Consider the following 22,570-nt stretch of genomic DNA (forward strand, 5'->3'; position numbering starts at 1 on the left):
GACCACTTTCAGCCAATTCGTCGTCAGTGTAGAACTCCTGCATCTTTTCTAACACTTCCGGGCGCACGTATAAGGAATCCGTAGCTACACGCGGAACGTCCTCTTTGTCAAACCTCAAAAGCATCGCTAAGAGGTTAATATGCGCGTAGGCAAGCATACTTGCACGCAAATGGTAATATTGCGGCCTGTGATCCTGGTAGTAACACAAAGCATTCCATTTGTATGCCTTTTTCTCTGCTTCTACAAAGTGTTCCCACTTCTCCACAGACACCATGGTTCCATCTTTGTGCGCACGTTGGACTAGGAAGCTTAGTTCGCCGTCATCTGTTATCAAACGGCGCTGCATATGTTTTTCGCCCTCCTTAGCACCCTGTGTGAACTTTCCTATGACCACGCGTGCGGTAGGGTTGTGCTCCGGCAACCATTGTGTGAAGGCGCTGTGGCAAAGTATGGCTTCATGGGCTGTGTACGTCATAAGTCCATTCTCTTCGAAGAACTTTAACAACGGCACCGGCATCCATTCCTTCTCCTGTAAATGCTTACCGTACCACGCGTAGATTATGGGATGTAAGCCCTCTGCTAACTCCCACGAGGTCAACCTTACGAACCCCGTAGCTGGAGCGTCATAGCTGCCATCTAAAGACACACGAAAGAACTGTGAGTCTGGATGTCCATACCGGTCATAATACTTCTTACAATCCCCCAATCCTTTAAAACTTGCGGGGTAACAGTGTTTCATGTCTAAGGAGACGTATTCGTTTTCGTCATACTCCATGTTCCACAGACCTCCATGACCATGCTCTACACAGGCTTTGGATATGTCAGCGAATTCCTTAGGTGTGGACTTCCACCCATTCCTCTTCTTTGCTGCTAAGAAATCCAAACTGCGACTACTAAGGACTTCGTCTGAGAAGTCTTCTCCTAGAGTTTCGCAGGCATCTTGAATGCACCGTTGTTCGACTTCATGGCGGTAAAGAGTACCATCCTGCGTCATAAACTGACTCCCTTCCGCGTCCATCAACCAAACAGAGCTTTCTTTGACCAATTCTACCAACGGCGAAGTCTTGTAGACCTTAATTTCCTTCTTCCTGGGGAACCTAAGTTCTCTCCAAGCATGTCCGTTGTGTTGGTAAATGATTATGGGAGCACCTCTGCCCCCGTATTTGTGCGTACCTGGGTAAATGAACCCGTCAGTGATGTCTTTCACATGTATGCGGCGTTCTAAGGCGGTCTCCAACTTCTTAATGTTGTCTATGGTGGCTCCGGCTTTGTGTGTGTCCTTTTCCCATTTCCTTATGGCTTCTCTTCTCTTTAAAGTTAACTTACCACCCCGGGTGGAATCCTCAAAGAACTCCCTTACTAACTTCGCAACGCAGTTACCTGGATGTCGCATTGGTTTGAGTTTCCTAACGTCTGGCTTCTTAATTTCATATGCACCATAAATAACTACAGTAACTGGGTAAGCAACTTCATAGAACATCATGTCAATACCTACGAGTGCCCCCGGTCGCGTGTGCTCATTTAACACAAACAAGGATTGTTTACCAGACTCCCTAATGGGATTACGACCTTTTTCAATTATCCATTCGCCATCTAGGTACTTTATGAAAGTCAGCTCCAAACGGTAGTTACCTTCAGGCATCAATTCAATAATCTTCTCTGCTCTTTCTTCGCTCATTGTTTCATCTGTATCTCCCTCCATAAAAGTTGTGAAGGCGAAATCGGCGTCTAAGCGGTCCAATACCTTAGTTCTCAGCTTACGAACAGTCTTGTTGCGTATGCTCTTGATTGCATCCATCTATATGTAAGGAATATCTTAACCTTCATTTACCATGCCCGGCATAGCAGCAGTAAGGCCCTGTTCGCAATGCCACCCGGCCGCGCAAGACCCCCTGTAGGGCCTCGTCACCCCATACATTTCTTTGTATTTTTTTTTAGTAATGCCGGCGCTCCGCGTGTCCGCCTTACTGCTGCTAAAGTATCATGTTGTGGGTGCCAACTTGTGATCGATACTGAGACGCAATAATGGGATTTTTTTCCCAGTTCAATCTTGTAGAAAAATGTGCAATTGCTTTCTAGATGCAATGTCTCGAATGCTTGACCCACAAAGCACTTTCAATTTTGTGCTGCTGATTGGTCCATGCTATATAATTGTTCACATGAATAAAAAAGAGTACAAAAATTTGTCTTCCCCCTCCCCTCCCCCTCACCCATCACCCTGGAGCATGCATCAGTGATCAGTGGGTGGGCTTGCATTAATGGGACATCCCTTGGATAAATATTAAATATTTATGAATTATTATCTCGTAATTCTCTTCTCAATATTTTTCCACTTGCTGCTTTTGGAATGCTTTCTAAAAACACCACCCCACCCCTCAGTCTCTTGTGTGGTGCCACCTTATCAGCGACATACTGATCGACCTCTTCTGCAGTGATCCCACCCTTAGTCACTACGAATGCTCTGGGGACCTCCCCCGCCTCTTCATCGGGGATCCCAATGACTGCGGCATCTGTGATGAGAGGGTGTGATATGAGTACAGCTTCTAATTCTGCTGGTGGAACCTGTCGGAAGGAAAACAAAAGATATATACACCTATCTCAATAAAGGTTGTCATTGCCAAAGGCAATAGGTGTTCAGTTATTCCAACATTCAAATGGCTTTGTTTGATACCAAGAGCATTAAATCAGCCTCTACACTAAGGTACATGATCTTGACAAGAATAAGAAGGAGGAACACAAGTCATTTCAGCTATTCTTGGGTCTTGGAATGACCTATTGCCTATCCAGGAAAAAATAAGCATGCACACTTTTTTCCATTCCATTGATAAGACAAATGTTGTCTGCATATGAGATAGTGATGTTTGGCTGTTCACTGATCACGAAATCCTCTAAATGGATGTAGTTACATTTTGCGATAGGCTCAGCAACAGGGCACAATCTAGGGGAGAGGTGTGCGCACTCCCCTCTAAATAAGCTGATATCTACTGCTTTATTGGTGCTTGAGTCTGTGATCAGAAATGACAACTCCCTCCTAAAAAAACTGAAACCACCCCAAGGCACTATTAACAGTTACATCTGGAACGAAAAAACATGACGTTATACATCATTACTTTTCGTGAGAGCATTGGCGCTAGTTTCCCTTATCAGAGCTTACATTCCCGTCCAAAATTCCCGCTATTGTAGCCAAGTTGAATCATGACAAGATTTCTTGTTTATTCGTTACTTCTTTCTGCTAGTTCGCCGTTTCCCCATAATAGGGACCTGCAAGACGGCAACGACGACGACGACGGCAAGCATACAATAGCACTAATTGCGCTATTCAATAGATACTCGTTGGAATGTACGAAATACTGTGCATCATTGCCGTCTTGTGCTAAAAGTAAGACGTGAAATGTCCTATTTTTATGTACTAAAGAGAACGGCTACGCCAAAAGCTTATCTTTGCTGATTTTCGTTATAAGTAAAGCGCTCCCAAAAGACGTCATTTCGCTCTAAAACGGGGATGCTTATTGAGTAAAATGCTAGGTAAACACGAAATGACGATACAATAGAAGGTTGAAGCGCCTCAATTTCGCCGACGTTGTCGCCCACGTTGCCATCCTGCAGCTTAAGGTCCCTAATAACTTCTTGCTGCAGGGCTGTAACCAGGGGGGAGCACAGGGTGCACATGCACCCTTCCCCCCCCAACACACACACACAAAAGCTTAAGGTCCGCTCATCCATCTCCTTTTTTTTGGTTCTGCTTTTTTTGGTTACCTTTTTTATTTATTTTTTTATTTTTTATGGTTCTGCAAATTATTGCCTGTGCACCTCCCTGCAAGATCCCTAGTTACGCCACTGAGTTGGTAATAAAAAAACGATCAATGGTCCGATTTTATTCGATGTGCTCCCTCCCTGTAAAAGTTTTGGTTACGGCCTTGTGCTGTAATGTTTTTACTTGGAGAAAAACTGAACTTGCATTACCAGTCACTCTTTACCTGGAAGCCTTTGTATTTGATCAGTTCCTTGAGTCTGTCAACGATGTAGAAATACTCATCTTCATCGTAATAACCAATGTCTCCCGTGTGAAGCCAACCATCTTTGTCGATAGTCAGTGCGGTTTGATCTGGTTTGTTTAGGTAACCTGGGAAAGACAATGGTACAGATTTGTTTTCAGTGATCGACGGCCATCATATCTGTTATCGTCAATGAAAAAGGTAAGTATTGAGTGAACCTGTATGTACTCGGTGGTATCAATTATGAATTTGGCAAGGACGCAAACGTGTTTTTAGTGAACGTTACCACAAGTTTTTGTTTTAAGATATCGGCCTAAACTACGATAATTACTGAAACAAATTGGAGCTGATCCTATATTCTTGCTTCCATGAACAGTTCTGTCTACTTTCTTTCCTCTGTCAATCTAAATACTGCTTAGTCAGACCGCTGACGGTTACATTCATGCGCGTGACCATGTCCTTCCTATTAGCATTTAATTTGAAGGAATGGAGTGGGGGATGCTTTGCCGAGTTCGGTGGAGAGTGACGTCGTTCCGGCTTGGAAATCTTTGCGCTTTGAATTTACAGGGACGTCGGAGCGTTATTTTTAAGGGGGGGCGCTACAATACAGATTATATCATATGTAAGTGATGTAAAACGTGCAAGGAGATGTGCATGTTTAGTGTAGAAACGGTGGAGCCTATAGCCCACTAGACCCCCGTCTCCGACGTCCCTGATTTAATTTACGGCCAATACTGGCCTTGCCTGGAGAATTCAGAAAAGCGCTCCAATATACCTTTGGTAATGGTGGGTCCCCTTACACATATTTCTCCAGGCTCTCCTGGTCCAAGTGGTTTTCCTGTCTCCAGGTCCTTTACCTAGTATGTACAAAAATGATCAAATCAGTGACAGAACTACTCATGCGGGTTTGCGATGTGGGGAAGCCTTAGTACTCAAGGGGGATCAAGAGTGTGGGGTACCAGTTTAGTTCCCTATCCTTTCCCCTCTAGTGTCTCGCGTTCAATTCCTGGTTGGAATCGCCGTCACATGAGAGCAGATCGAGTTTGTTGGTTCTCCACTTTGAGGTGGATATTTACCTTCTCCGCACGGTTTCTTTCTAGACTGACCTAAAAGAAAGTTGAGGTATGCTTGCTGGGCCACTATGCCTTCAATGTTTTGTATAACAACTCCCAGTTTTCTTTCTCGCCCTCCCCCCATCCCAACCCCACAACAGGTTTCCTACAACACCATCAAAAATTTCCGCAGAAATCTTACCACCATGTTGCCGTGAATACTTACCATAACCTCTTGATTAGGAAGCAGAAGCCCAACGGATCCAGTTTTGACAAGGGATGGATCTGATGGATTAAGGATACAAGCAGCCGTGGTCTCTGTCATACCAAAACCTGCGTTTGTCATTCAAACACCCATTAGTTATCATGATCATCACCATCGTTAACATTATCATCATCATCATCATTTCATTATCAGCAGCAGCAGCAGCAACACAACCAACAACATCATTAGCATTATCATTGTCATCATCACCATCCACAACGATCAAGAGCAGCTATCAGCACCACCACCACCACCATCATCTTAATCATCACCACCACCATTATCATCACCATCATCAGCACAGCCACAACTACTACTACTACCATCATCATAATTATCATCATCATCACCACCACCACCACCAAGGGCGGATCCAGCCAAAATTTTAGGGGGGGGGCTAATTGAGTTTAGGGGGGGCTAATTGAGTTTCTTCTGTCAACACAACGGAAAACAATATAAAAAAGCATCGTTTTTTCTGCTGAAGGGAGGGCTTCAGCCCCCCTTTGCCCCCCTGGATCCACCCTTGACCACCACCATCATCATCATCAGGTCCCACAGCAAAAAATTATTACTCTTTTTAAACTCTCCAAATTTATGAATCCAAGTCTGCCTTTGTTTACACTATCAAAAAAGTCCATAGCCCTTGACCTATCTCTCCTGGAAGCAGGAGACAAGAGAAGTCAAACTGTTGATCTGGAGTCAACATCCACCCCCTTGTGAATAAACAAAATGTATTTCATGCTTGCAATATATACCTTGTCTTATCACCCTGACATTTGGCAGTCGTTTTGATAATAACTCTTCGATTTCTTTGGATAAAGGTGCTGCAGCAACTGTGACAAGATTGACTGATGACAGGTCATATTTCTCTACCATGGGATGTTTGGCAAGAAACAGTGCAATTGGAGGGACTATTGGCAATTCAGTGATCTGAAAAGGTCATAAGAAAATTAAGATTTGCTTGATGAGAAATTGTGCAACTGAACAGAGATGAGGAGCCATCAAGAAAACTAACTACTGAATACCTGGTGATCTTCAATCGTCTTCAGAAACAACTCAGGATCAAATTTCTGCATACAAAACACCTTTGAACCAATGAAGAAGTGCATTCCCAATGTAACAGCAAGTCCATAAACATGGTAAAATGGCAGAAGTGCCATGACTAATGCCCGCGGCATATCGGGTGCACAGGGCATAAATTTCTCATTGCCAAGGATTAATGCATGCGAAATAAGATTGAAATTAGTCAACATTACTCCTTTTGCTACACCAGTTGTTCCACTAGAATATGGGAGACAAATTACTTCATCACTTGGAGACTCAGTTGTGGGAAGTTTGGGTAGATAAGATCCGTCATCACTAAGGACAAGATTCCATAATGTATCAATGTCAAGAACATTATCTGATGGAAGCTTCACTTTTGCTGCAGCCTCCCTTGCCTTAGCCATGAAATCTGAAGTTGTCACAAGATATTTGGTGCCAGAATCTTGCAGATGATAAGCAAGTTCATCTACAGTGTATGTCGGATTTACTGTGGTTACAATCCCACCAGCAGCTTGAATGCCATAAAATACCATAGGATACTCAGGCAAGTTGGGCATGTAGAGGGCAACAACATCTTTCTGGTTCTTCCCCATACGTTTGAAGGCTGATCCACACTTCTTTACCAGATCAATAACATCTTTATATGTGAAAGATTTACCAGTCAATGCATCAGCCTGGAATAAGAGACCAAGGAGTAAAACAAAGGAATATACAATCGCAATGTTTTAAAAGAAATACCTGCCTATGCATGTTGTACAACAAGAAAGTAACATTAACCTTTTCAAGGTGCTTATATAAATGGGCCGACTGGGGCGGGTCATCATTTTTCAAGCAAATTCAAAGGGAGGGTCACAAAAAGTTGTGCAAGCCTTAGCTTTGAGGCTTTTTTGTGCAAAGGAGCATTACAAAGGACAATAATCTAAATTGCATCATGCCTAACATAACCCCCCCCCCCCCCCTCCACCCAATTCAGTGATTGGCCATGGTATCTTGGAAGGACAAGGGTAATCTGGCCAGAGGGCTAAATGATTTCTGAGAACAAATTCATCCTTTTAAAGAAAATTTTTAAAAATTATCTTCAGCTAGGGAGATTTTAGACTGGATTTAAAATGTTAATCCTCTAGAATCTTTAAATTCAGTCCAAAATATCCTTCTCCTTCAAAATATTGCATTTTTTTATTGTAGTTCTTTGATTGACGGTCATTAAAATGCCAGGTTGCAAATTAAATGCGACATTCACATCAACTTCTCAGGTCACGCTTTAATGATAATGGAAGTAAAACAATAGGGGTTAATTCATTGATCAACTTTAGGATATGCATGTACATGTGACTTCTTCTAGGGATCAAGAGAATGGGGATTTGTTTTTATCATGTTTTATATAGAAATTTAAGAATGATTTACTAACCTAATTAGTTGAATACAGTTCTTATGCCCAGTGCTTATGCACCTATCAATCTTAAGCCCAAGGGTGGGGTGGGGGGGGGGACAGGCAACCCCAGGGAAATTTGACACTTTGAATTTGAAATTTCCTAATTCCCTAACCCCGGACAACTAATGTCAAATACCCTTAGTACATATGTTTATTGTATTTTCTGGCTTTTTCAAGATGGCAGACATGTCAAATTCCCTACAGTGGGGGCATTGAATTATGTCAATTCCCCTGCATGGGGTCGCCCCACCCCACTTAATATTGATAGATGCATTAATTTTCAAGGATTTTTTTTATTTTATGAATCCCCTAATTAGGGATTAATTAACCGCGTCTATATAAATTACCATCGAAACAAATCCCCATGGTTTGAGCTTGGCTTGCCTATTATGATATTATATGGTCTAAAGGATAATAGTTATTAAGTGCTTTAAGTAAAGCCCTTAATAACGTATCCTTTAGACCATATAATATAGGCAAGCCAATCTCAAACAATGGGTTGGTTCAAAAGAAGAGACCATGATGTGACTCCGCCTGCTTATCAACAAATGAACTTGGAATTGAACCAATTACTTACAATGGCATCTTTATCTCCGTGTTTTTCACAGTGTTCCAAGATAAACTCCACATACGATTTGTTGGTAGGGATTGGGATATCAGGATGTTGCGATGAAGAACGGATGATTCTCGTGTTTGTTGGCGCCGTAGTGTGTAAACATTTCACTCTTTGCGAAACTAGAATCTTATGTAAACTTTGATTAAAAACAGGCCGAAGTGAAACCCTCTTCTGCACGAGGAATCTAACAGTAAGCATTTTATACAGGGCCTTACTCTCCGACTCGATCAAAAACTTTCTAAAGATAGTACTACAAGATACGTGAGTCGTCAGAGAAGTCAGAGGTGAATATTAAGTTTCACGGCTTCAAAATATAGAACCCAGTACACCTCGGCCTCGAGTTTAATTCTCCCTCTCATAAGTATAATTTAAGGAACACAGATTTTTCTATTGCTAGTTATAATACTGTAACCGGCGGCAAGGCGCTCAGCTATGAATCAGATTGCAAGTGGTTTTGACAAAAGAATTTATTGAAAAATTCACACAACTTTACAATACATGAAAAAAAAAACGGGAACGAGATTACAGGATATCTCTTTACATCGTAGAGAATTCCTTGTCTTGATATGTGCAACGTCTTCAAGAACTTTTACTACACTGATTTAAGCTTAGTTTGGGCCTACTTTTATGGAAAAACCTGCATTCTTAAGACCTTACACATCCTATGCAATGTTGCACGCCCTAGGCGCAAACAGGATGTCCCAAACACGAACTTACGTAAACAAGCGCCAAACCTAGGCATGACTCACTGTAATGTAATTACGTACGGAAATTATTTCTTGCTTACGCATTTTCCATGCAAACAGTTAACTAAAGAATTACATTCCTATGTGTACACGAGGCATTCCTAATTAAAAATATAGATTTATGACTAAATAATTACTGTCCAAAATAGTGTCTTTTGACTCTGTCACACTTGCCCCTCCTTTTTGTTTGCTTCGTCCTCGAGCAAATTCAGGAACAATGATACGCAGGTGGACTCGTCAGTGCTGAAGTGCGGATCTTGGAAGATTATAGAGGTTGCTGTGTTGGCCTGCCGTTGTCCTTGTGGAACGTCGGAGTACAGGTGCAGCCAGTTCTTCCTCAGACGCATCATCACTATCATCATCATCATCAGGTTCAGCTGGTTCTGTCATTGGTTGAAAGGCGATTGTCATTCCTCCAATGTCATCTTCTTCATCTGATGATTCTGGCGATGCAGTACATGTTTGTCTAGACCTGTCAGCTTGCTTGTGTCGTCCTCGTATCTCCAGCATTGGTCTTGGACACACTTGCATTTCTCCTTGACTAACAACTTTATCTCCTCCATGTCCATCAGCTCTTTCAACGACATATGTATTGTTGTCTCTTCGTTCGACGATTTTGTACACTTGGTTGTCCCATTTATCTTGAATCTTGTTTCTTCCTCTGACTTTACGGTTGCGAAGGAGTACTCGCTCTCCAACTTGTAGTGGTTCGGCCAGTGCTCTGCCCTTCTGGTCATGGATCTTCTTTCTGATGGTAGCAGCTTCCTTCAAGTTTTGTGTCACAGTGGTATAAGCTTCTCGTAGACGAGTCTGGTGCTTGGTAATCCATTGCTGGTTGTCTACTGTCACTTGTCTGTCATCATCAGGAAGTAGAATGTCCAGAGGTAGCTTTGCATCTCGACCAAACATCAGGTAAAAGGGTGAGTATCCAGTCGTTGCATGTGGCGTAGCATTATAGGCGTAACATAACTCTTTCAGGTGTTCAGGCCACCTTCTTTTCTTTTCTGCTGGTAGAGTTCTTAGAAGCTCATGTAGTGTACGGTTGAATCTTTCGCACTGCCCATTTCCTTGAGGATGGTAGGGGGTTGTCCTTGACTTCTTAATTCCATACACTGCACACAACTCCTTGACTAGTTCTGCCTCAAATGACTTGCCTTGGTCAGAGTGTATTCTTTGGGGGATTCCATACACAAGGAACCATTCTTTAATCAGGGTCTTGACTACGGTTGTAGCTTTCTGATCACGGGTAGGTACAGCAATTGTAAACTTTGTGAACACATCTGTTAACACGAGGACATTTTCTCTTCCATCTGTTGCAGGCTCAAGCAAGGTAAAATCGATCGCTAGCACTTCCAATGGCCTAGTAGCTAGTAGGCTGCCCATCGGCGTCTTGACTGGAAGGTAGGATCCTTTGGCAATGACACATCTTTCACAATTTGAGATCCATTGCTTCACATCTCCTTGCATACCGGGCCACCAACATCTTTTCCTCAAGAGCTGTTCTGTCCTGTCTTGTCCTTGATGTCCACATTGATCGTGCGCACCCTTCAGTACTTGTGATTTCATTGATGTGGGGAGTAGCAGTAACCGAAGCTCACTTCCCTGTCCGACTCCTGTACGGCGGTAGAGAACTCCATGGCTTTCCTCAATCCTGTTCCAGTGACTAAGCAACTTCCTTGTATCCCTTGTCTCTTGTTGGCTTTGCCTTTTACTTGGCCGACGTCCAAGGTTTCGGTAGTGGAGGAGACGACTGATACATGGGTCCTCCTGCTGTAGTCGTTGGATCTCTGTGAGAGGTATGGTTGGGAATGAGGTTGCTTGCTCCTCCAGTGCACTTGTCTCTGTGTTGCTTATGAACGCTGCTGATACCATCAAATGTTGACGTACCTCTTCTGGTAGGTCTGTAGTATTGGTAGAATAGGCTAGTGTACTTCTTACTTCAACTGTGGTTGGTTCTTCATCTCGGTTGATGCGACTTAGAGCATCTGCATTCTGGTTGTGACGTCCAGGGCGGTACTTGATGGTGAAGTTGAAGTTTGCTAACTCTGCAGCCCACCTCTGCTCCACAGCTTTCAGCTTACTCTTTGACTGTAGGTATGTCAGCGGGTTGTTGTCTGTGTAGACGACAAACTTCGATCCCAGCAGGTACTCCCTGAACTTCTCACATACAGCCCACTTCAAGGCTAGTAGTTCCAGCTTCCTCGATGAGTAGTTCTCCATGTTTCGCTCTCCACCTCTCAGGCCTCGGCTGGCATAAGCGATCACTTTGACTCTTCCGTCCTGTTCTTGGGACAGCACGGCTCCCAATCCTTCGTTGGACGCATCCGTCTCTAGGATGAAGGGCTTGGTGTAGTCCGGGTAGGCCAGCACTGGTGCTGGGGTTAGTAGATTCTTTAACTTGTTGAAGCTCTTTTGGCACTCTTCTGTCCACAGTACGCCAATCTGCTTCCGGGTGGTCTTGTTACTTCCTCCGCTCCCGAGCTCAGCAACTAACTTGTGCAGCGGACCTGCCACTTGAGCGAACTTGGGGACAAATCTTCTGTAGTAAGACGCGAAACCAAGGAATGATCGCACATCGCGCACTGTCTGGGGAACTGGCCACTCGTTAACTGCCTTTGTCTTTTCAGGGTCTGTCTCGACACCGTCAGCAGAGACCACGTGCCCCAGGTAGGACACCCGATCTCTGAAGAGTTGACACTTGGCTGGTTCAACCTTTAATCCATGATGCTTCAGCTTACTGAATACCGTTTCCAACCGCTCAAGATGTTCTTCAATGGTGGATGAGAAGACTATGATGTCGTCCAGGTAGACCATCAGGGTGTGAAGTATGTCCTCTCGGAAGACTCCTTGCATCAACCTTTGGAAGGTCGCTGGGGCATTCTGTAGTCCAAACGGCATCCGAGTGTACTGAAACAAACCCATGGGCGTTGTGAACGCAGTCTTGTGCTGATCATCAGGATGGACTTCAACTTGATTGTAGGCTGATGCCAGATCTATGGTGGAAAAGTACTTTGCGCCACGCAGTGCCTCCAGTGATTCCTCTATCCTTGGTAGGGGGTACTGATCACGCTTGGTTTTCTGGTTCAGCTTCCGGTAGTCGACGCACATCCTCAAGGCTCCAGACTTCTTTCGTACAAGCACTATTGGGGAGGCATAGTTACTCTCACTTGGACATATCACTCCTTTTTCTAGCAAGTCTTGTAGATGCTGTTGCACCTCCTGGTATTGGTTTGGAGGAATCCTTCTGTAACGCTCTGTGACAGGCACATCATCGTCTGTGTAGATGCGATGATATGTTGTCTTTGTACAGCCAAGGTCCTCCTTACATGAAGCAAACACCTCTTCATTTCTTTCGAACATCTGGAGAGCTTTCTCCCTCTGAAGTTCCGTCCCGGGGAAATGTTCCAGGGTAATCCCGTGAGGGGGTGTCTGTATCCTTTGCCAACGTACTTTGCCCACAGCTTCCCGTTGGGGTGGCATCTGAGGGTCAGCACTAAGGTTACAGCACACTGTCACCATGTTATTCTCGTGTAGGAACTCCAACTGCTCTCCTCTCTTGACCATCTCTCCCTCTCGCACAATTCCAATCCGCGTCCTCGGCTTTAGCCATATGTCCTTTGCCGTCTGGTTGGCAACTCTGACATAGTAACACGTCTTGGTAGTATCCACGAGAGTACTGGCCACGGTGAGGTTTCCTTCTACTGGTACACCAAGGGGTTCGATCACAGCATCAGTGCCCCATGATGGGCCTGTGACCAAGATATCAGATTCTGTGAAAGCAGGGACCCAGACTTTGTCTGAGCCGGCTACTTTCACGAACCCAGTTTTACGTTTACTCTTCTTCTCTTCATCTTGCAGGATCTGTTGGTATTGGGGCACCTGCCCAAGAACGTTGGTTCCCAGTAGGCCAGGTACCCTCCTCTGCATTACTGTAGTGGCTGCTGTGTCCTTCGTGATGAAGATGCCGCACCCAGGGGCCACCACTCCTCCAACCTCTACTGTAGCGACGATATATCCAATGTAAGGGATGTCCAAACCGTTAGCTCCTCGCAGCTGCAGTAATCTTGTTTCAGGGTGTAGGTCTCCTAGGGTTGGCTGTAGCTTTTCCCTGTAGAACGACTCGGTGATGAGGGTAACCATGGAGCCCGTATCCACTAAGCTTTTCACAGGTACTCCGCCAATCCTCGCCACCACTGTGGGACTTGTCCCGACAAACTTTTCGTTCTGAAAAAGAGAATTAGAGCCACTACAGTTCCTCTCCACGGCGTGGCTCACTGCCGTGGAGAGCTGGAGTTTGACTCCTTCTGTGGTGCTGCTGGTGCCTTGTCTTTCAGGGGCTTTGGGCAGTTCGGCCGAAGATGTCCAAGCTCGTGGCAGTTGTAACATCTCCTCGGACCACGTGGGGGACTTCGTGGTGGTGATGGGCTTGCTAACTTCATGGTAAGTTGGGTTAGCAGCTTCTGCTGCCCATCCAGCAATTTTTGTTGCTGCATGAGCCTCTCCACCAGGGCCTTCTGTCCTGCTGTAAGCTCTTGGATGGCATTTACTTGGTTGCTCTCCACCAACACCTCCTTGGCTGCTGCATGGCGATGTGCTCCTCTATCTGTGTCTTCCGAGCTACGATAGGCCTCTTGCCTCACCTCGTTGAAGGTCTTCTCGGGATGTTCTCTGATATAGCGCTTGAGATCCCTGCGCAACAGGTTGTCACGCAAGTTCTCAACGAATGTGTCTCTGAGGTTCTGGTCCTTGTTTTCCAGGGCTCCTACGTGTACTCTGGTTATGTGCTCCGCCATCGACATCAGGGCATGGGCAAAGTCCTGGATGGGCTCCCTGTCACCTTGTTTTCTGGCGAAAAACCTCTGGAGAAGCTGGGTCTTGGTGAGCTTCTCTCCGAAGACGTCTCTCAGAATCCTGAAGAAACCCTCCGGGTCTGTCCAGTCATCCGCAGGCCTTAGTCGAACTTCATCTCGAGCCGCTCCTTCTAAGCTATGGTACAGGAAATCCACCGCCTCTTGAGAAGTTAACTTCTGGGCAGCCACAGACCTCTGTGCATCCGCTATCCAGTCTTCAAGCACCTTGTCGTCTCTGCCACCAGCATACTTTCTCAGCTTCTTCTCCCTTGGCACTGTCACTTTCACCACTGGTGCAGGAAAAGGTTGGGCAGGGGGTCCTCCTTCAGCCTGCATGCCATCCAGCTGTGCCTTGAGTGCAGCCAATTGCTCTGTGAGTGCAGCCACAGCTTCTTCTGCCATGATTTCAGTCTCGTTCCCGTTGGTAAATAATCAGTAACTACTAATGTCAACTTTCTTGCAATCCCACTTCTGACACCAAAAATGTAACCGGCGGCAAGGCGCTCAGCTATGAATCAGATTGCAAGTGGTTTTGACAAAAGAATTTATTGAAAAATTCACACAACTTTACAATACATGAAAAAAAAAACGGGAACGAGATTACAGGATATCTCTTTACATCGTAGAGAATTCCTTGTCTTGATATGTGCAACGTCTTCAAGAACTTTTACTACACTGATTTAAGCTTAGTTTGGGCCTACTTTTATGGAAAAACCTGCATTCTTAAGACCTTACACATCCTATGCAATGTTGCACGCCCTAGGCGCAAACAGGATGTCCCAAACACGAACTTACGTAAACAAGCGCCAAACCTAGGCATGACTCACTGTAATGTAATTACGTACGGAAATTATTTCTTGCTTACGCATTTTCCATGCAAACAGTTAACTAAAGAATTACATTCCTATGTGTACACGAGGCATTCCTAATTAAAAATATAGATTTATGACTAAATAATTACTGTCCAAAATAGTGTCTTTTGACTCTGTCACAATACAGTTAAGTATGGGAGGAATAGTCTTAGGTATTTTGGACCATACTTGTGGTCTAAGCTCAATACATCACTAAGGTCATCATCATCCCTTCAGGCTTTCAAAAAAGGTATTAGGAAGCTGGATCTGACCGAGCTGACAAATAAATTTTAGTATATTATATCTATATTATATTTATATTTATATTTATATAGTTATATTTCATTCAGATAATAACGTTACATTATATTCAGATAGTTATAAATTATAATTATATATATAGTCATATAGTATTTTATATTTTATTTCATTTTTTTAAAAATATTTTATTTTACTTTATTTATTTATTATTTATTAATATATATATATATTTAATTCATTCAATTATTTACTTAATTATTTATTTATCTATTTCTCTATTTTTTTTTTTTTTTTTTGTCTCCCCGATTAGTAGGGCACTTGTGCCCGGCTAGAAGACTAGAGACTTTAATAAAGTTATTATTATTATTATTATTATTATTATTATTATATATTGAATTCATAAATTCACGAGAGAATGGCCGATGCATTTTACTTTCGATCGTCCGTCCCTTCTCTGCCGCAAAAAAAACCTACAGCTTTGCTGAAAAATAGTGATCCCCCTCAAAGGAGAGAGGGATGATTTGTTAAGGTTAGACACCGTTCATTTTTCCATTGGGGTGGAGGGGGGGGGGGGGGGGGGGAGTGGTGGGATTCCAAATTCCACCTTCATTGTTTTTTATCGTAAATTTGCTGCATGCGACTTGGATTCTTTTGTATGTTCCCCCTAGCTTTGAGCCTGATTCTTTTTTTGACTCCCCCCTCCCCAATAAAAACATTCCTACCGGCCCTCCCTCCCTGCGGAGCTAATTGAAGTTCTCCCTAGAGTACACACCTGAGAAGCAAATCAAATTTCAATTTCATTTATTTATTGTTTCTACAAATTAAGTTTCCATTTCATTTATTAAATGTTTCCAAAATATATATGTAATAAGCATAGATATATGTACTGTACAACATAAAAATGTATGAATGTGATACTATAAAGTAAGTTCTGTAAGAATTAAACATCATGTTACAGGCTCGGATCAAGAGGGGTTTGTGAGGAATTCGTCCGGCCATCTTGATTTATGGGATGCCATGGGGGCAAGCTTAGAAACTTTATATATGTGGCGGGCTTAAATTTTCAAATAAATGGAAGTCTTGGTGTTTCACACATTATTCCAACTATCAGCAAATTCGATTGCTCCTTAGATGTGCTTCTCGTTGAAAAGCCTAAAGTTATATAAAAGGCACCCTGACAGCTGCACAGTCTACAAATTTTCCAAAATTTTCCCCCTCTGGTGCTTATCCCTAATCGAGTCCCCACCCCCTCCCCGGCAGGAGGAAAACTAGAACTGTTAAACGTTTTATCCTTTTCTTTACCATTAACTTCTATATCTATCTTTTAATTGTCTTCTCAATATCTTTCCGCTCGCAGACTTTGGAATGCTTTCCACAAACTCCACCCCTCCCCTCAGCTTCTTGTGTGGTGCCACCTTATCAGCGACGTACTGCTGGACCTCTTCTGCAGTGATCCCACCTTTAGTCACTACGAATGCTCTAGGGAGCTCCCCAGCCTCTTCATCAGGGATCCCAATGACTGCAGCATCTGTGATGTACGGATTGGTTAGTAAAACAGCTTCAAGCTCTGCTGGGGCAACCTGTAAAATATAAAGAGAAAATTTCAGATTGAATATGCAGTTATATATATGAGCCCCTGGTTCGGGATATTGGGCAACCACTCCCTGTGTTATTGACGTAAAATAAATTATCCTTATCGTTTGATGGACGCATGTTCCGTGATCGTGCCCATATTCTTATGTGTTTCAGGGGCGGATCCAGGAATTTGTTCAGGGAGGGGTGCTGCGCACAAAATTAACCCAGGGAGGGTGCACCCCTTAGAAACAAAGGGAAAAAACATTATTTTGTATTGATCATCTTCAAAGTAGGGGCACAAAGTCGAACCAGGGAGGGGTGCACGCCCCCTGCACCCCTCCCCTGGATCCGCCACTGTGTTTGAGGGAATCTTGCGTTCGTAGGGATAGTACTTTCTGGCATATTTCGAGGGCATAACCAAGGACCTTCATGCACAAGAAAATGCAGGCCAATGCATAAATCGTTAAAACAAATTCTCAATGGACATGGTATTTCCCTGTACCTGATAAGCTTTGTATTTGATCAGTTCCTTGAGTCTGTCAACGATGTAAAAATACTCATCTTCATCGTAATGACCAATGTCTCCCGTGCGAAGCCAACCATCTTTGTCGATAGTCACTTCGGTTTGATCTGCTTTGTTCAGGTAACCTGGAAAAGAGTAAAAGAAATCGAGAATTATGACCATTTAGCATCGTATTACGAAACGTGAGAATGGAAACTTTTTGTGCAAGGAATATGTAATATTAATCACATATATACGTTCATATTCTCTTGTCTCATACCTTTGGTAATAGTGGGTCCCCTGACACATATCTCCCCGTCTTGTCCAGGGCCAAGATGCTCACCAGTTTCCAAATCTTTAACCTAAAATAAAAAGCATTGTAATTGCCTTCCTGTTATTTTATTTCCAGGGGTCAAAGTCAAGGTCAAGATCAAGCCTTTTTCGACCAAAACTTAATGGTTTCAGTTCAGAAGTCGAACTTTTGTCACGTCGAATCTAATAGTTGCATTTCGTACACGACAAATACGGCGTTTGAAGCAAATGAATTTGGGGAAAAAATTAACTAAATTTAGACTAAAGTCGAAGTTACACTCAAATGACGAAATATTTGACTATTGAACTATTAACTTCAAGCAAAATCAATATTGAAGTATCGCTATGGGATTGTTACTGCTGCACAAAAACGTCCAACTTGTCGCGAAACATTGTTGCGGTGCAAGTTCAAAAACAATGTTGCTGGTTTTACACCCTATCTATACAACTTGTCACGCAACAAAATCTTTTGTTGCAAGTTGGGAAAACTTGCTGCGAAAAGTAGAACGTAGATCAACTTTCTGCATTAAATTTTCGACTTGTTGCTCGTTTTTCATCACTCGTCCAACTTGTCACGCAACATTTTATGTGCAGAAGCGGCCGCCATCTTGATTTATGTAGCTTGTAGCCAATCAGCGTGCAGAATATCACCGTGATAGTGCAGTTTTCGTATGACTGTGAAAAATTCACGGCACGAACACGGCCATGACACGGCAAGGGATACGCCAGACCAATCACATTGCACGAGAATTTACTCTCCATGCAATCAAATACACGGAACACGGCTTAAACACGGCGTGGACACGGTCACGCCAACATCACGGCACTTTTAGACCAATCATATTGCGCGTGAAAAAAAATCAGCCTATTAAAATTCTAGAAAGTATCACGGTCACGGCACTGAGCTTTTCACAGTCATACGAAAACTGCACTAGTCCCAACTTGCAACATTAGATTTTGTTGCGTGACAAGTTGGATAGATAGGATGTAAAACGAGCAACATTGTTTTCGAACTTGCACCGCAACAATGTTGCGCGACAAGTTGGACGTTTTTGTGTCTCGTATTTCAGCGCCTTTATATATTTTTGAGGCAAAATGAGGTTACTGGATTAAAGTGATAATCTTACAATGATTTCTTGATTAGGAAGCAAAACGCCTATGGATCCACTCTTGACTTTATCATTAGGGTTTAAAATGCAGGCTGCTGTTGTCTCAGTAAGACCATATCCTAGAAAAAATATAGACAAATTTTAGACATTTATGCACATGCATTCTTGACCATTTGCCATACTAAGTTGCATATCTCAATAAAGGTGAATTCAGTGAAGCATGACAAATTTATATACTCGATCAGTGGCATTTCCAGGGGTGTCTAGTTACCCTGATACCAGATATTTTCTGTAATCCCTCTCTCTTTGCCTTCCTTTCTTCATCCCTCTGTTGCTTCCTCCATGTTTATCGTATTTTCTGGCTTTTTCAAGATGGCAGCCAAATCAAATTCCTTGTGGGGGCAATTTCCCAAGGATAGCCCCCTCCCATCCTAGTGCTTTACATTGATATATAGGTGGATTACCTTGTCTGATAATGTTGACATTGGGGAATTTTTTCTTTAATATTTGTTCCACTTCTTTTGACAGGGGAGCAGCAGCACACAAGATTGATTCAAGAGACGACAGGTCATATTTATCAACCATGGGGTGTTTAGCAAGGAACAATGCAATAGGAGGCACTATAGGAAGCTCTGTAATCTGATAGATTTTAGAAAATTATAAAACATCAGTCTGTGCAATTTCTCTTAGAAAAACAAGTCAGAGTCAACCAATCTAATTAAAACTACCATGAATCTTGGCTACAACTTTCGCATTTTCAGTCATTTGTTGGTATTCTTCGGGGTCTGCAAGAGTGTCTGTGGGAACCAGGAAATGGATAAAATATAGCGCAGGATCCCAGAAACCAGGAAAAAATCTTATGTGATGGGATTTGTATTGGCCTTGACCCAGGTATTGCCAAATTCAAAGTCCGGGGTGTGGGATTTTGCTTTCTGATTTTTGGGAAAAACGTTAAAACAATAATAAATGAATTTAAACTTAAAACACCTTTGAATATGTTGAATATAAAAAAAAAGGCAGCACAATTTTGCAGGACATGGCATTTTTGGAGGGGGGGGGGAGTACATGATTCAGGATCCAGACCCCTCTTCCAGACCCTGATTATTTTATCATCATATTAGCAGTTATAAGCAAACAAAAAATTAACTAGTTAAAGACACTGTAATAGCCAAAATAATGCGCCCTATTTAGTCCTAAAAAGGGGTACCCCTTTCAGTTTGGGAAAAACTAATTGTCCCAAATATCCCCAGAACACTGGATTAAGTATTTCTGGAAATTAAACCATATTTTAAGAATTTAACAGGGAGGGCCATTCCTTGGACCTCATTTGGTCTTGTTCTGCATATTTAGGAAGGAGACTTATCTAATGCTGAATTTTTATGTTTCCTACCCCTACCCCCATTTCTTAGATTACTATATCCACCCCTGAATAGAGTAAGTTACATACCCTGTGATCTTCAATAGCCTTAAGAAAGGCTTCAGGATCAAACTGAGGCATAGTAAACAGCTTTGATCCAAGATAAAAGTGTACCCCCATGATGAAAGCAAGACCATATGCATGGAAGAATGGCAGAAGAGCCATGACTAGGAGCTGGGGTAGATCAGACCTTCTGAACATAAATTTCTCAGTACCCGTTATCAATGCATGAGATATATAGTTTGTATCAGTTAACATGACGCCTTTTGGATGACCAGTTGTCCCGCTGGAATATGGGAGACTAACTATGTCCTCACTTGGGGTATTAGTTGTGTGAACTTTAGGTAGATATGAGCCATCATCACTCAGGACAAGATTCCATAATGTATCAATGTCAAGAACATTATCTGATGGAAGCTTTACTTTTGACGCTGCCTCCCTCGCCTTAACCATGAAATCTGGTGTAGTTACAAGATATTTTGTACTAGTATCCTGGAGTTGATAAGCTAGTTCATCTACAGTGTATGTTGGATTCACTGTGGTAACAATCCCACCAGCAGCTTGAATGCCATAAAATACCATAGGATACTCAGGCAAGTTGGGCATGTAGATTGCAACAACATCTTTCTGATTCTTCCCCATACGTTTGAAGGCTGATCCACACTTCTTTACCAGATCACTAACATCTTTATATGTGAAAGATTTACCAGTCAATGCATCAGCCTAGAAGATTCACAAGAACATTGAAAGAATAAGTTTTCGAAATGATTTTTAATTCAAGAGCAACCGAAAATCATCAGACATTCCGAAAGTCCAATGCACTCCAGTCTAGATTTCCCACTATAATTTGACTTATCGCGTTTCTGGTCCTCATTTGGGGGTGTTACCAATAAATAAAACCATCTATAGCCTGTACATTACATCCTTGTCGATAAGTTTATCATAAAATTTAAATCACTGATTGATTGTCGCCAAAAATACGTTTGGACATGTTTAGTTTGTGAAGCACATGTAAATTTTTACTTGAAGATCGTGTTATTGTACGTTTGGGCTGATATTAAGATCAAGATTAAGGTTTCGAGTTTAAAAGTATAAAAGACTGCATGTTTCTCGTACGATAGTGTAATATTTAATCATGAAGAAGAGAGTGATATGACTCACTTATTCGAATAAATAATGAACCAAAAGTCAACATTAAAAGTTTGTATTACTGATAACACAACATCCTTTTTATCACCAAGCGCATGCATTGTGTAGGGATTACAATATAACCCTGTTTAAAATCCCAAAAGCTATTCCTGGATTAAGAATAATAACAAAATAGAACTCTTAAAACTTACGATGGCATCTTTATCTCCGTGTTTTTCACAGTGTTCCAAGATAAACTCCACATACGATTTGTTGGTAGGGATTGAGATATCAGGATGATGCGATGAAGAACGAACGATTCTTGTGTTTGTTGGCGCCGTAGTGTGTAAACATTTCACTCTTGAATTGATCGCTTGTGAAGCTAGAATTGTGGATGATTTGTGGGTTAAACTTTGTCGAAGGTGGGTTGAAGATTTCACTAAGTGCCTTGGAATCCTAGAGAGCATTTTAGCAAAAGTGAAAGTTTTCCTATTAGATCGTCCAACTGGTCCTAACTTGGGCTTATAGATAGAAGTATCCAATGACTTGATTGACAAGGTAATCCAAGATTAATATGATTTGACCAAAAGCGCAATATTTCTTGGAATAAAGAAAAAACTACAGCTCAAAAGCTGATCGCAGAAACGGTTTGATACAAATACACAGGGATCCCAAAAAATGATATTGCTTTGCCATCAGGGTACAGGGCCGAAGGGGCGAACATTAATTAATCCAGGGAAGGGGGGGTGAGTTTTGAAATTAGAGAAAAAGATAATTGAAGCGTTTTTCAATTCGTTTTTCACATTTTCATATCCTTTAAGTCATATGTTATGATATTTGTGAAAAATTTATAAGTCATGATCAAAAGCCTAAAAGTAGTCCCCTTCACAGATGCCTTTGGATCGAAGCGAGACGAACGGTGAGCTTGCAATGATAGAGACGTGTGAATAATTCTTCAAGGTGTTAAAAAAAAGGTCTCTATCATTGCAAGCTTCAACAATACCATAATCGATTCGTTGTATTCTTTTAGTTTTGGGTTACTGATCTAAAAAAAAAAGAAGGAAATACTAGAAGCAAAGTATAGCAAACTAGTGCAAACGATTGGAAGCCTCTGACAAATTAACTCATTCTTTTTAATTTCACTCAGTGACTTGTTAGCCAGAGGATCGTATTTATGAATGGAAATCATAAATCAAAGGATACTCAAAAACAATTAAATCGTCAGACATGTCAAACAATAAAAGGGAGTGACAAATCTGACTCACCCCAGAGACTCGAGTGGCGAAACTGATATAGAGAACGGAAAAGGGGCGGAGCAGTTAGTTCAGACTCGGCATAATATCAGACTCGTACCCAGTCGTTACCTTTTTGCCGCTACGGATCGCAGTGCGCAAAGGCTAGGCGCGTGGGAAGGA

General features: G+C 42.4%; 1 protein-coding gene across 1 annotated transcript; it reads right to left on the bottom strand.

Annotated features, from left to right (window-relative positions):
- Positions 1-15,898: 15,898 nt before the first annotated feature.
- Positions 15,899-21,799, bottom strand: LOC148905233 (putative 4-coumarate--CoA ligase 1). Its single transcript, XM_089024362.1, has 7 exons — positions 21,368-21,799; positions 20,058-20,750; positions 19,075-19,249; positions 18,629-18,729; positions 17,470-17,551; positions 17,190-17,335; positions 15,899-16,692 (listed from the first exon to the last, which is right to left on the bottom strand). Exons 1-7 carry the CDS (start codon positions 21,620-21,622, stop codon positions 16,417-16,419), a joined length of 1,728 nt encoding a protein of 575 aa, XP_088880488.1. The 5' UTR covers positions 21,623-21,799; the 3' UTR covers positions 15,899-16,416.
- Positions 21,800-22,570: the final 771 nt, after the last annotated feature.

Source organism: Actinia tenebrosa, unplaced genomic scaffold (genome assembly GCF_029948245.1).
Source record: "Actinia tenebrosa isolate PJP-AT-01 unplaced genomic scaffold, QUT_ActTen_1.0 PGA_scaffold8__29_contigs__length_14323225, whole genome shotgun sequence".
Classification (NCBI taxonomy): domain Eukaryota; kingdom Metazoa; phylum Cnidaria; class Anthozoa; order Actiniaria; family Actiniidae; genus Actinia; species Actinia tenebrosa.